Here is a 15,293-nt window from a genome sequence, read left to right as displayed (position 1 = left end):
TCGTTCATGCGCCGTTGGGGTAAGAACAATAACACACGTATAGCGGTTCCAGTCAGTACACAGCGACCAGGAAGAAAAATACAGTTGCACCTGAACTGACAGGAGACGTGTGCAACACGCTAAGTGGCTCGGTGAGATACATCCGCCTGACCTTTTAGTTCCGCGGCTCTCATAGTGGAGAAAGAAAGACAGACAGACAGACAGACAGACAGACAGACAGACAGACAGACAGATAGACAGATAGATAGATAGATAGATAGATAGATAGATAGATAGATAGATAGATGAAAAACGCCCTTTACACAATCTTTAAAACAAGTTTAAAATACAATAAAACGTAACCTGCTGACACACGGTTACGTGACCTGAAACGTAGCCCAATATGGAGAACGTGTAATTCGTGCTGTTTTCTCCAGTTTATAAAAGTTATAAAAGACATCATTTACAAACGCGACCAAGGGAGGGAACGTGTGCGCCAGTGCGGGATCAGGTTCCCGCGGGAGGAGCATGGCGACGCAAGACTCGCAAACGATTCGTTCTTAGCGAACGAAAGAGTCGGCGAGCGAGTGACTACGACTCCCAAAACGAAAAAAAATAAATAAATCACCGAGGACTAACTTAGGAGAAACTTTCAGGTTGCCATACCCAGTTCATTAATGTGCGGGGAACTTATGTAGCCATTTTATTTTACAATTCTTTTATTTTATTTTTTACTTGGAAGGACAGCTGGATTTATTTTTCCGTGACTCATTTGCTCTGCAGAATACGTCCGGCCACCCTCTCCATCCGACCCTGGCAAGGTCGGATGGAGATCTGTCTGTCCGTTCTCATGTGGGGCGGTTTGAGACGATGACGGTGCAGAGGAGAGCCGTCGAGGCACCTTCCCAAGGCGGCTGCCGCTGACGTGGAGCGGTCCGTTGAATCCGCTACGGCGTTGAGGCACCTCGCCAAGATGGCTGCGGCTGACGCGCAACGCTCTGGTGAATCCGCCGTCACAGCAGTATTAAACGAACCGGGACGGTGTATTTCCTCCAAAAAGCTTTCGCTGACAAGAAGGATGTGTTTTCCGTTCTTCCGACGGGATTTTGGTAAAAGTTGAATTTGCCAGCTCCCCTCGCTCGGCACTACGTCCACACGTTGGGTTGCCCCGGTTGGTTGTAGTTCCATCCAACTGCGTCCCCGAGACATTCTGGCGTGAGCCCGTTGGTAACGCCCCTTGGAAATGGAAAATGAACGGACGGATTCCACTCCAATAAACATTTGTGAGCGGGTCTGGTGATGCCACTGCAAGGCCGAGATGGAAGATAAATGGCCCTTTTTTTGTTGTCATGCAAGCGTCACACCTTACAATTCCTCGTATGATTCTATCAAAACAAATGTTTTCCCAAACCATCTCCCCCATAAGGCCAAGATTGTAAATTCGTTTGAAAATGTTCCCCGGCGGTGGCTCTTGGCTCTTGGCGGTGGACTCCACCCCAATAAACATTTGTGAGCGGGTGGTGATGCCACTGCAAGGCCGAGATGGAAGATAAATGGCCCTTTTTTTTGTTGTCATGCAAGCGTCACACCTTACAATTCCTCGTATGATTCTATCAAAACAAATGTTTTCCAAACCATCTCCCCCATAAGGCCAAGATTGTAAATTCGTTTGAAAATTTTCCCCGGCGGTGGCTCTTGGCTCTTGGCGGTGGACTCACCCCAATAAACATTTGTGAGCGGGTCTGGTGATGCCACTGCAAGGCCGAGATGGAAGATAAATGGCCCTTTTTTTTGTTGTCATGCAAGCGTCACACCTTACAATTCCTCGTATGATTCTATCAAAACAAATGTTTTCCAAACCATCTCCCCCATAAGGCCAAGATTGTAAATTCGTTTGAAAATTTTCCCCGGCGGTGGCTCTTGGCTCTTGGCGGTGGACTCACCCCAATAAACATTTGTGAGCGGGTCTGGTGATGCCACTGCAAGGCCGAGATGGAAGATAAATGGCCCTTTTTTTTGTTGTCATGCAAGCGTCACACCTTACAATTCCTCGTATGATTCTATCAAAACAAATGTTTTCCCAAACCATCTCCCCCATAAGGCCAAGATTGTAAATTCGTTTGAAAATGTTCCCCGGCGGTGGCTCCTTAAAGTCCACAGTAAAAGAAAAGACCATGCCATTTGACCTAATTAATATCGGGCGCGCCTGACTCACACTCCGTGTTCCACATAGAAAACCACAATTGTGACAGAATTTCACGATTCCAATGGGAGCTGCGCTCACAACTCGGAGCCGAGCCGACCCTTCCGACTCTCGTCCTCCCTCGTTCACCGTGCGTGACACCGACCGAATCGAACGAACGGAGGATTGGAAAATCGAACACGTGATTTCACCGAGTGACTCATCAGAAATGCCGACTCCCTAAAATGAGTCAAAGCTCTCACCGATCGAGGAGCGGAGGCGCTCCAGCTCGGGGATGAAAGGTTCAACTCGTTTTTTAGATTCGATTCTCGACGAGTCACTGGAGACACACGCACAAAAAAAAGAGCCGTTCGTCGATTTTCTGACTCGGTTTGAACCCGTCGGACGCGTCGGTTGGTCGATTTGTTTCATTCCGTCAAAACTGTTTACTCGGGGGGAATAATGCAATCTCCGGATCCCGGGAAATGCTTATCAAATACAAATGTTTATTTTGGTGGAGAAATACAACAAGAGCGAATCACAAAATGTATTGCCTCTGTTGAAAGCATCGGTTTTGGTGGAACGCAACGCGTAGATTAGCCACATTTAACATGAACCCTACCAAATGCCTTGGTCTTTTTCCCATATGAATTTAGTCCGGAGTAATTATTTTCAGAGCCACTCTTTTGCCGAAGTGACTCCCGCCTCCCGAGTCATTTGAACGATCCGTTCGCTACGAACGCATCGTTCGCAAGTCTTGCATCACTATAGTGTCAGTGGAGTTTCTCGATCTGTCACTTGGAAGGGACCGTGCGGGCTCCGTGTAGTGGAAGTGGACCACTCCGCGCTCCGGGAACAACCCTGGAGGTCCGACCGCAACACTCTGCGCTTCACCGTAAAGTATTTGAGTAACCGACGCGAATATAATATCGTTTAATTTCACCAACTCCCCCTCCGCCGCGTAGTGAGAAAGCGGAGCGCCACCCATCCGAGTCCCAAGTGTCCAACCGAAGTTAGCTCGCTAGCCCAACACCAGTTGACTTCATAAACTATGCTTCTTCCAACCACACTGACACTCGGAAGGGACATCTCGACTGGAACAGACCTTGTTTCGCGGATCTTTTAGCAAACTTGCATCGCTTCGAGCCGGGGTCCTAAGCTAGCTGAGGCCAGCTAGCAGTCTGCCGGAGCCATGGGATTACACCCTCTGGAGTTCAGCGAGTGCTACCTGGACAGCCCCAGCTTCAGGGACAAGATCAAGGCTCATGAGGCGGAGCTGGACAAAACCAACAGGTTTATTAAAGAGCTCTACAAGGATGGAAAGGCCCTCATCAATGCAACCAAACGTAAGATCATTTTGCTTTTATGTCTCTATTATGTCAACGCTGTACCACTGCTTAGCACATCCAGTTCTTTACTCGATGACGTGTTGTTAAAACGAGTGAAAACACTTAAACACAAGTTTTTCTTAAACGGTGGGATAGATAGACTGGTAGGTAGAAACAGTAGACCGATAGATATGGGTCGTAAGATAGATAGACAGGTAGTAAGTCAGATAGACAGACAGGTAATAAGTCAGATAGACAGACAGGTAGTATGTCAGATAGACAGACAGGTAGTATGTCAGATAGACAGACAGGTAGTATGTCAGATAGACAGACAGGTAGTATGTCAGATAGACAGACAGGTAGTATGTCAGATAGACAGACAGGTAGTTAGTTAGTCAGACAGACAGGTAGTTAGTTAGTCAGAAAGGTAGTTAGTTAGTCAGACAGACAGGTAAGTAGTTAGACAGACAGACAGGTTGGTAGTTAGACAGATAGATATGTAGCTAGACAGATAAACAGACAGGTAGATAGGTAGGGAGGTATTTAGATTGGTAGGTAGATAGATATAGACAGATAGATATGTAGAGAGGTTGGTAGTTAGATAGAGAGATCTACAGATAGATAGACAGTTAGATAGTTAGATAGATGGATAGGTAGATAGGAAGTTAGATATACAGATAGATTGTTAGACAGGTAGACAGACAGGTAGACAGACAGGTAGGATAGATAGATGGGTAGGATAGACAGATGTGTAGGATAGAAAGATGGGTAGACAAAGGTAGTTAGATGGGTAGACAAAGGTAGTTAGATGGGTAGACAAAGGTAGTGAGATGGGTAGACAGATAGGTAGCAAAATAGACAGATACGTAGATAGACAGATCGATACGTAGATAGACAGATACTGTATGTAGATAGATAGATAGATAGATAGATAGATAGACAGGTAGGTAGTTAGATAGATAGACAGACAGGTAGGTAGTTAGATGGATGGATGGATAGATAGATAGATGTTAAGCAGCTCACATCAACATACAATAATAATACAGTCATAAGAATAAAACATAGAAAAACTGTCAACCTAAAAAAAATAAAGAAAATAAATTAACTTCAAAATAACAAAATAGAAACATTTGCATTAAATAAGCCAAAAATTTAACAAAAAAAATAGAAAAAAAAAATTGGCAATACAAAGAAGCACATACTGGCACCGCCATACTATATATACAATATATAATACAAAAAGAAGAAAAAATTGGAAATATACAATCAATCTGCTAAATGAAATTCTCTGTATGAACCTTTCACCCTGTGACAAAAATAAGAAATCCAAATTCAGCTTGTTGGTGGATCACTGTTAAAATATAGAGTTTATAATGTAAGTCTTGTGAAATGTTTCCTGTTTATTGTATTTACAATAGATGTATTTTTTGAGCGGCATTGCTCACATTTCTTTTATTTATTGAAGTGCTAGTCTCTTGAAGTTGATCGAAGTATTCGTCCAAACCTGAGCTGTTATATTCACTTGGTCACCGGGCTATTTGCTCACACGCCCTGGGCTTAAAATAATTGGGAGTTATCTCTACACCCTCAGTGGGTTGGGTCTATCAGTCAGGTGCATTGTGAAGTCAGGTATCCTAGTCTTTGCGATAGGTTCTCAATGTATTTACGATCCTGGACGACGTGGGTGGGAACTATTTGGTCTGAAGTAGCCCATGTAGTAAAATATCAGCACTTTGCACCGTGTCAGTTTCAGTTTAGGAGTGGTGTAAGGAATCAGATAAGCTCGCTAAACTGAGTGGTGAGCTTCTATAGTATCGTGTTGTTCTACCACCACGAGGCCATTGCTTTATAGCAAAAAGGGCAGTGCATTTTCCAGATCATGCTGAGCTGTAGATGGTTTATGAATCCATTTAGAATTGTAATCTAGATTTAAATACTGGTATTACAATTACCTCAGATTAATTAGGGTATTTATTTATTACCATCAGATATTACCAAATTCAAAGCAAGTTTGAGAATATGTTGATACAATTTTTGGTTCTATCTGCTCTTATTTTTTATGCTATGTATGACCCTATGTGTCCCCTCCCCCGTTTGGTGAAGCGCAACACTCTTTTCATTTACCTATGTGCCTGCACATTGTGTCGCTGACAATTGAATTGAATACTCCTGTCCACAGGGAAAAAATATATTTACACTAACACCTTTGACTCAGCATAAGTAAATAGTGGCTGCAGTCCTGCCACAGGATAAAAATGGGAACATGCTTTCAGTTGTCCAAATAAAATGCACATTTCTTCCTAAATCTTTCAGAGATGATCGACCCATTCAAATCGGCCGACAATTGTGACCTCTGACGTTCACATGTAGAACTCACATTGGTGACTTCAGTTGAAAGTGATGCAGGGAGTATCACACTGTGTTACAACCGAAGGCCATGCCAAGTCTGAGCGCTAATGACAAATTCACACGCGCCTCTTCGCTCTTGCTCCGAAATGTTGCTCCATCAGCAACCAGGAAGAAGGTAGAGGGTTTGTTATTCTCAAGTCAACCTTATTATCCAGCATCTGCAGCAGTGGGTGGCTGCAGTGCTGACAGTAGCCTCTACAGTAGGTGAACTCGACATAATAGACTATGTTATAAAGCAACAGCCTTGTTCCCTCACACACCTGGGGTGGAGCTCAGTCACGGCCAAACGCTCATTACTTGAAGACCGCTATTACAGCCTCGTCTCGCAGGATTAAAGTCAGCAGCCCTGTAGTTCTGTTCGAAGTGGTCTCATGGAAAATGGCTCTGAAGTTTGAGAGGGGCGGGGAGGGAGGGCCTTTGATGAGTAAAATTGATTTTTGCCAGAATACTTGTGTTATATAATGCTCGTGACAAAACAATGTTGCCTTTAGCTATATGTCAGCACAACACTAAGCTGTGTTACAGTGGTTGATTAAGCATCATCCTAATGCATCCCATGCATCCAAGTATCAGTCATGTATCCAAGAATCTATTCTGATTCATACCCGGTAGTAAAATAATTCATCAAAAGTTTGCCACTTAAAAAGGCTTTGGTTTCCCCTCCAATCCCTGGAACGGTGCAGCCCTCGGTCAAATCTATGGAAGTTTTAGCTTTTACTTGGTTGTCCTTTCCAAAGTCCAAGTTCATCCCTGGCTCTATCCTCCCACCCCTACGCCGAGGAGGATGTCCCATTACGGAAAGTCCTTGGTTCTGGGAGGAAACGTGCAAACAAGGCCCAGAGCCAGAGTTGTGACATGGAAGTGGCCACTAGAAGAGCAGCGTACAGAGGATGCGCTCCCGTTTCACTGGGTTTCCTTCAAAGGAACCCTGTCCTGTCTTCCCCTCCCTCCCTTGGATGTCCCTCAACCCCCTCTGGTCAGGGCTTGTCAGTCATTTTGTGGAATTGTTTGTCATATATCAGGGTTGAAGTAATAGCCCTTTGCTTTATTACGACACAAGGCTTTATCTCTGTGATCTTATGAGTGTTCAATTCAAAACACTAGCAAAACGCCCATTCGTAGTTATAGACTTTTTTTTGTTTTTTTGTTTTTTTTTGAAGGCCATATTGCTAAACGGATCTTGGAGTGAGGTTAGACAGAGTTCCGAGGGGGTCAGTGGTGTGTAATTTCCACAGATGGACTTCCTGTGGTCAGTTGACCCTTTTTTGCTTCACAAATTATCTTTTTCTTTTCCTTTTCTCTCACTTCTGCAGCAGAGCAAACCTTGTGAAGGTCACTTATTGGCAGGTAGATCGTAGAGAGCGCTGCCAAGACTTTCTCCCGCTGCTGCTCGCTGTTATCACGTTACAGATTGTGCCAATGTGCCACGTCACGGTCTTTCATTAAAGCCGCATCGCAGAGACATGAGGTCATGTCAGAGGAACCCTTTTCCATCTCTCGCTGTAGAGAGGGGGAAACCATTATTGCTTATGGACATGATCATGTTTTGGTTGTTCCGTTATTGGTGCAATGGAGAATAGTCATTAATCTACGAGGGTAATTTGAATGCTTGTGACCAGATGAAGGAACAGATTCATAACCAAAATGTAATGACTATCTCTCAGACATAGTCATAGTCGTAATGTCATTACTAGCTTATTTGTGTATTAGATTAGTCTGTATTCTGGCTGGCTCAATGTGTGTCCTCCAGATCATAATCCCATTCATAGTTTTCTTGTACATGTACAGTACATACTACGGCATCTGGGATGATGGGCTGGTTTTGGAAATAATTGGGCACAATTCATAATCGTGTGAATCCAGTAAAGAGAGGAGAGTGACCGCGTTGTAGCCCCCAGGCCCCCCGAGAGGAAAAAGGTGGAAGCGGAGTGGAGCGTGGATTTCTGACTGGAAAAGATGGGCGAGTGGAACAGGAAGGACTGGGAAAGAGGCATGGCATGTAAACACGGACGGTTCTTTAAAGTCCTGCACCGAGCACACTGTGACCCAAGTGGCACATCAGATAAGAGCGCAGAAATCATAACAAACAGCGTTCTGATGGAAGCCAATGACCACAGCATGGACGTGGTTGATAAGTACACCCAAGTGACCTGTCGATGCATTTTTCTAATAGTTTGGCAACATTTATTTGTGCAGTTGCAATTGAGTCATGTCTTTAATATTTTGCTGTTTTGAAAATCTGCTGCTATGGATCTGGTCCTGTTGTTGTTTTCAGCACCCGCAATGATGATGAGGTTTTATTTACTGAATGCAAGCAAGTCCACCCACTGCACTGACTGCTGATTTAAAGCTTGCACTGAATGTTGTTGTGTTTGGAGAAAGGGGAGAATATAGCCTAGTCCTATACTGAACACTTTATTGTGATAATGCTGTGAGCCTTTAACACTTCCACTTTGTGCCGTATTGAGTTTTCATGAGCCTTTCTATGACAGGGATAATTTGCTTGTTATTAAGGCGATGGTCGTTATGATATTTTATTTTTTGATCATGCATAATGCAGTAAACACGCTCTGTGGACATAAGCGATATTAAAATCGATCCATTACTCACATACAGTAACAACGTAACGTTTTTTACGATGTAGTAAAGTGCATATAACGTAATTATTATTTAAGTAGGTGTCATGTGTCTTGTTACGAACGCGCCAAGACATTCCACTCTTGATAAACATGTCTTGCCCCAGTCTGCTTTTTTTGATGTGTGCTACAGTAACCATAGAACCACAGAATCATAGTCGTTATTTTCCTTTCTAACCGGTAGTACGCTAAATAGGGGTACCAGTATTTGTGTCACACAATCGTGTTTTTAACGCTTGCCTAATGTCAGTTCCAAAAAAAAAGAGAAGGGGGGGAAAAAAAAAAAAAAAAAGGATTAAGAAACGTGGCCCATAATGTGAGATTAATACAAGGTGGGGTCTGTATGAGTCACACTCTGGAGGCTCGCAGACAGGGGCCTCTGCTTTTCTGCACAGAAACTATCCATGTTTGACAGCTCCCAGGTTTTCACTGAAATGCCTTGCTTTAAAAGGCAAAAAGCAGGGGAAGCCTTCTCCTTGGACTCCCGTGCCCTCATGTGTGGTATGTTCTCTCTGCTGCTGCTGCAGCCTAGCAGCTATCATTTTGAATCTATAACTGCAGACCATCCGTCTGACACCCGTGTTAGTGTTATTGTTCCAGTGATCGTATGTTATTGATTTTGGAGATGCGATACTATTGACGTTGTGCAGTGACATAACAGCCATCGCTTTCTCTTTGCTCTCTGAATCCTCCCACTGGCCATGCAAACCACAGCACGCTTTAAAGCATTTTTGATCCTTTTAAAGGAACTTGCGGCAATGGCTCGGATTTCTACACATCTCATCATTCTCTGCGAAGTTGAGGAAGCGTACTATCTTGACCGGTGTTACCGTAACGAATTTCTCAATCGGAGAAAAGTTGGGTTGTTTGGTTTGGTTTGCTAGAGCCACAGATGGTGCTAATCAGGAGAATGCCGATCTAGTCATTGACATCACCGCGCCTCGTGTACACTGTTATTGTAAACAGTAACCTAGAAAGCGATCCATTCTTCCCTGGCAGGAATGATATCCATGAAATTGTAATCCTTTCCAGCTGAAACAGGATAATGTTGTATGTTTGAACTTAATTACATTTCAGGAAAAAAATGAATTATAAACACATGAGGTCCAATTTAGCGTATTCTGCATTGAAACCGGAATACCTCATGAGCTTGACCCCTCCCTCACATGCACACACGCCGATTTACACTATTTCATAAGAGAAGTCCATTTTAAGAAACTTATTGAAGAATACATTACCAGACGTCATTTTGGATAGAGCTTATCTCATTGATTTTAATATACGTGCGTTATCTTAAGGCCTTAACACCTCTGACCCTCATCCCTGTGATGAACCTTAAAAAAGGACGTTGCCCGACACCCTGATCTCCTGTCAGGTATTCTGGTTATCCAGGCTTTCTCAAGGCTCAGTACCATGTTGTCAAAACATGTTTTTTTTGGGTTTTTTTTTTTTTACTGCTGCTGGTGCTGGAAAAGTTTCCACTCTATTTCTGTCAATGTTTTTCGAAAAGTTGTACACTGTAGTCAACCAATGTTCAGTCTGTCAAGTGAGCAATGGTTTAATATTAATGTTATTAGTGGCCAGATTTGCCTCATTGTAGTGTGTTGTTGTGTTGTAATGTTGTTTTTTTCCAGATTAAGCATCAATTTAAATTAGAAAGCTCATTTTTAGACTTACTTTCGGCATTGTCCTATTGTATGGAAAATAGGTTTATATTGTAGAAGCAAAACCGTTTTGGATTGGTGAAATATATTTGAAAAGATTCAGCTAGAAATGGAAGTGTCGTCATGGACTTTTGCACTCTTTTTGGCAGCCCTCTAGCGGGACTAGTCTAGTCACTATTTCTAACCAGCCTCAATGAGATTACATTAGTAATCCCATTCCCACATACTGTACGTCCAGTGTTTCTTATCAGTCCTCCTCCTTGATAGATATAATATGATGACAAAATATTGGGGTTTATTTGAACTGACACTTGCTGTCAGTCTTCACACATACTTTGCATGGAGAAAAATCTAATAGACGTGGGACCAATTGTGGACTGAATACTTTGGTCGGGATTCTAACTGGCCGTGTGGTTTTATGACTCCTTCTGGAATAACAGTCACTTCCTAGTAAATTGCTATGTTCATCATATGTATGTTTGCTACCAAAATAATGACCCTGCAGGCTTCTGTTTGCTTTCGGTTTGTTTTCACAATATTGCCCCTAAACTCTACTTTACTTTTCCAACATTTCAGTACATACTGTAACGTAGTGTCTATATCTGTGAAATGTTGGCCCTGTTTGAATGTATTTTGGGGGACCAAAAAGTGCAAGTATATTAGCTAAAAATCATATGAACTGAATTTTGACACTTATAGGCCCTCTGTGTTTTCGATTTATCATTCCCTTCTGGTATCTGATAAAGACACCCATTAGTTTATGAGGACCTGACTTTCTTCTCTAAATTTAGGTATGATAGATGAAAAGAGAATTTCCCCCAAAAATAAAGCATACCTTTAATGCTATTCATACTTTTATCGTGCATCATTGAAATAATTAATTATACAATTGTTGACCTTTACAAGTAAGTATGAGGCAGAAGAGTCGCTTATTTGCGTCAGTCGTTTCATAAATCATAAATTATCCTCCCTTCTAAAAAAATGATTTCTAAACAATTACTTCACCTCCGTGCAAAAATGAACGTTTCCTGCCAGTGCTATTTAAATTTGAACTCAAGGAGTTGTAAATAATGGGAAAGCTGTCTTTGTGTGCTTAGCGAATCCTCTAGTTTCCTGTAGTTGTATGACCACCACAAAGTGACAAAGGGGGTTTGACCACAGGTGTTGGCTGCTGATGGGCCTGTATGGCCTTACTTGATTTGTGGACAGATTTTAAATCAGTTTCCACTGTCCAAATTGAAAAGCCAACTATCAATGGATTTTGAGGGGTTTTACACTAAGTCATTGAGGCAGAAGCTATGCCCTTTGTGCCGGGCGCAGATAGGCATTGTCCAACACTACTCACATGTTTGAGCTTTGGGCTCCAGTGTATGGAGGTGTAATCCCCTGCACACGCACACACAAACTCACAGCTCAGAGTAGTAAAAAAAAACTAAAAAACAGTTCCACCAAAGGTGTGGAGACATTTGCGCAACACTAGGCCCTTGTGATAGCTTTTGACATGTTAGTGTAGCCTATTTTAATCCTCTTAGCGTGTTTGTCAACCTGTACAAGTTATTGTGTTATTGTCATTTACATTATAACGTCTGCTGTAGTAGCATAATTATTGACTTAGTTTAGGCTTGTTTTTTCAGAGAGTTGCAGCCAGCTGCCAGCACTACTGACGTCGCTCCACGCTCAGGATAGCGCTCATAGCTCCCGTCTTAAAATACTCTCCCACATTCTCGCACACTTTCCTCTGGGATAGCCGCGGGGCAGAGATTTTCACCTCTGGGAATCTCATCTTGGAGCTTGGAGATAGATTAGCTGGACCCTGGTCTTTCCTCTATCAACACTAACTGACATATGCCCATCTACAGTAACAGTGATATTTTAAGGTGTCATTTTATATGTTCTTTTTATTTATTCCTTGGTAATACCAAATCATGACTTTTTATCTTTCTGTGTCATCTTTCTTTCAATATTGCAGTGTTAATTTACAATGTAATATAAGCAGTCAGCTATACCTAGACCATGGGTCTCAAACTACCTGGGGGCCACTGGCCAGGTTGAATTGAAAAGAAAAATTGCATGGATTATTAACTCATTAGGATTTTAAAATTAATTTATAGGCCAGATTTTACAATATATTATGCGTTAAATTTTCTTGTGGGCCGGATGTGGCCCTGGGGCCTGTGGACACCCTCACATTTCTAATTTATCAAAAAAACTGAGATGATGACGTCTAGCTTGCGGAGGCCACCATGGTTCCCTGAGAACGGACCAGATCTATTACTCATGGGACTGATCGACAGATCATATAATCAAATCGAAGACTCTACATTCACAGCAAATGGCAGAGGAAGTGGTGACACTGCGCTCCTGTCTCGCGTGTGGGTTTATAACCGCAGTGCACCTTCCCCTCTTACTCTTTTCGCTGCTGAGCGCCTCAGAGGGGCACCGTACCGCCGCGCAGTAAAAGATTTGGTCCCTTTGGAACCCTATCTCAGGTACTGCAATCTGTTACTTATGGGACTGTATACTATCACACGACAGAATGGTGATCAGCCGAGGGACATCCACATAATAACATACCCCCCACTGGAGTGTCTGTCCCAGACATGCCAGCGGACGTGTGAGGAAAATGCCTGCTACTTTCCGTACCATCTGCGTACTCAAATCTCTGCGCCAAACACGACATGTGGCAGCAAAGACCAAATAACGTCCAACATGTAAAACCGCACAAATGTGTGTGGGGAACTCCAAGCAGCTGCCATATATAGGACATACTGTATATCCTCCACGACACCCCCCTAAAGAGGGTTTATGAGAAGAATAAGAATCTTTATTCATCACACAACACGCCACGCTACAACACATGCATACACACACACATGCACATGCTTTTTGGATGGTGGTCGGTGAAATGGGGCCTCTGCATTTGACCCATCCTGGCTTGTCCTTTCTCCGGGGGGTGCAGCCAGAAGCAGTGGGCAGCATTCAATGACCTCGCCGGAGGACCTGGTTCCATATGTCCATCGCTGTGCACCCTGTGGGTCCTCCAATGACAGGCTCCTGTAAGCCAGGCCTATGGCCTCCACTAGCCAATGAGCCAATCGCTCCTTGGATAGGGGCCTACACTTTGCCCGGGTGCCAAAGGGTTCAAACAATTCGTTCCCGCGCCTAAAGACCTTAGTGCGGTCAGCATAACACTGGAGAGCCCGATGATGCTAGGAGCATCTCCCTCTCAGGTACCAGGCCCAGAGGTGCCACAGGTCTGGGCGTGGGTGCCATATCGTTCTCTGCGCCTCCGTGAGTAGGTCCAGTCGGAGGGAAGCTCAGACGAGGGACCCACACACGTCGCACAGATCGGTAAACCACTGGTGGCTGGGCCACTAGGGATTGGACACCCTCAACAACACTGTGACAGTATTTTGCGGTGTCTGTCTTTTACTGGGTGAAGGCGTGTACCACATCTGGAACGCCCTGACCCACAACATGCCGGGATGCAGTGCCGTGGCTGCTGACGCCATCGTGCCCAGCAGTTTATGGCACAAAAGTAAAGTCACTAACTGTCCGAGTTGAACTGTGATAACTTGATGGCCTGAACTCTCACTGAAGAGAGATGTGTCATCATAGAAACAGAGTCCAGCTTCGTCTGATTGTCCGGGATTTTGGACTTGGCTTTCCCCCTGAATGTGGGTGGAGGACGGGGGAATTGGATGACGTAGCCCTTGGTTACAGTCCTGGGGACCCACAGGTTCATCGTGCTTATGCACTAAGCCGTTGCGCACTGCGGCAGTGCCGGCCTGATGCGCACTAGGTTGGGCAAGTGGCTGCTCATTCTGTGGACCTGCGGAAACGCTATGTACACACTTCGAGCCAGGCTCCAGACGGGTGCGTGCCCACTCATGGACAATTGTTGCCTCAAATGTGATATATTCTGATAGAAATTCACCCCCTGGTATGGCATGACACAATGCCATACGAGTTATGAGTTTTGCACGATTTATTGTTGAATAATTCAAACGGTGCTCTGTGGTACTGTGGGGGCCTCGTACCCAGTAAGCCACCGTTTAGGGTTGCCGCTGTTACCAGTGTTACACGGTGTTGGGGCATACACCCATTACATTACTTGCCCACTGCCCTCACCGTCATTATTATTATTATTATTTTTTTTTAGTTTTAAAAATACAACCCATTTAGTTTATTTTTGCGTATCAGCACCCACGTTTATCAAATAAAACATAAAATAAATGCTGCTTGGCCGCCTTGGAGGGTAAGGTGGGCCTCTTTCCCGGGACGATGCCTTCCCCTGGTTCAACGAAGCCGGCGATGGGCCCCTCCAGCGGACGGAAGGACAGATAGCCCAGCTCCCGGGCCTGTCGACATGGCGGTAAGCCTCAAAAACCCCGCACTGAGAAAGGGTTAGTCCAGCCTTTGGCTAATGGTGCATACACCTCGCTGAACAGTAGGATAGACCAAGTGATTCGGGGTCCGGAGTAGAACTCTCTGTGCAGCATGACGGTGGCCAGGGGAAGCTGGGCGCAGGCTGAGCCCTCGACAACGTCCTACAGAAGACCAGCCCCGTTGTGCTGCCTTCCCAGGCATGTCGTGCAGGAGCGGGGGTGGTCCCCCTTCTCCCTGCGGTGTCCGCAGTGTGAGTGCACCTTCCCGGATGCCATGATCATTCGTTCCCAAATGAAAAAAATAGCGAAAAGCACAACACTACCTCACTACCCTGCCTCGAGCTTGTGACTCACACCAACTTGTGCGATTGAGGATCCCGAAAGCTGATCGGTAGAAAGGTGTGAATTTCGAGAATCTCGATGTTGGATTCTTCTTACACAAAGTAAAAAAAGAGGAAGGTGAGCTACGGTCATATACCCCCCCCCCCCCCCCCCCCCCCCCCCCCCCGCAGCATTGTCATTTCCTCTGCCATTCGGTGTTAATGTATAGTTTTCAAATGGATTACATCATCTGTCGATCAGTCCCATGAGTAATAGATCGCAGTCTCTGCGATCGGGAACCTAATGATAAAGACTGAGAGACAGAGAAATCTTGACTTGTTTGATCGAGGTGGATGCAAGCACAACTCAAATCAAACTTAAAATAG

General features: G+C 44.3%; 1 protein-coding gene across 3 annotated transcripts in view; it reads left to right on the top strand.

The window, feature by feature from the left end:
• The first annotated feature begins 2,984 nt into the window (after nucleotides 1–2,984).
• arhgap10 (Rho GTPase activating protein 10) overlaps nucleotides 2,985–15,293 on the top strand; it is a 61,778-nt gene continuing 49,469 nt past the window's right edge. For 2 of the 3 annotated variants that reach the window (XM_079998736.1, XM_079998735.1), the window contains exon 1: nucleotides 2,985–3,507. In XM_079998736.1, coding sequence (XP_079854862.1) covers nucleotides 3,354–3,507 — 154 coding nt within the window. In that variant the 5' untranslated portion in view covers nucleotides 2,985–3,353. The remainder of the gene's footprint in view (nucleotides 3,508–15,293) is intronic. The other variant, XM_079998737.1, reaches the window with a different exon arrangement.

This window comes from Zeus faber (genome assembly GCF_960531495.2).
Source record: "Zeus faber genome assembly, chromosome: 4".
Taxonomy (NCBI): Eukaryota; Metazoa; Chordata; class Actinopteri; order Zeiformes; family Zeidae; genus Zeus; species Zeus faber.
This window is presented reverse-complemented; position numbering and strand designations above follow the sequence as displayed.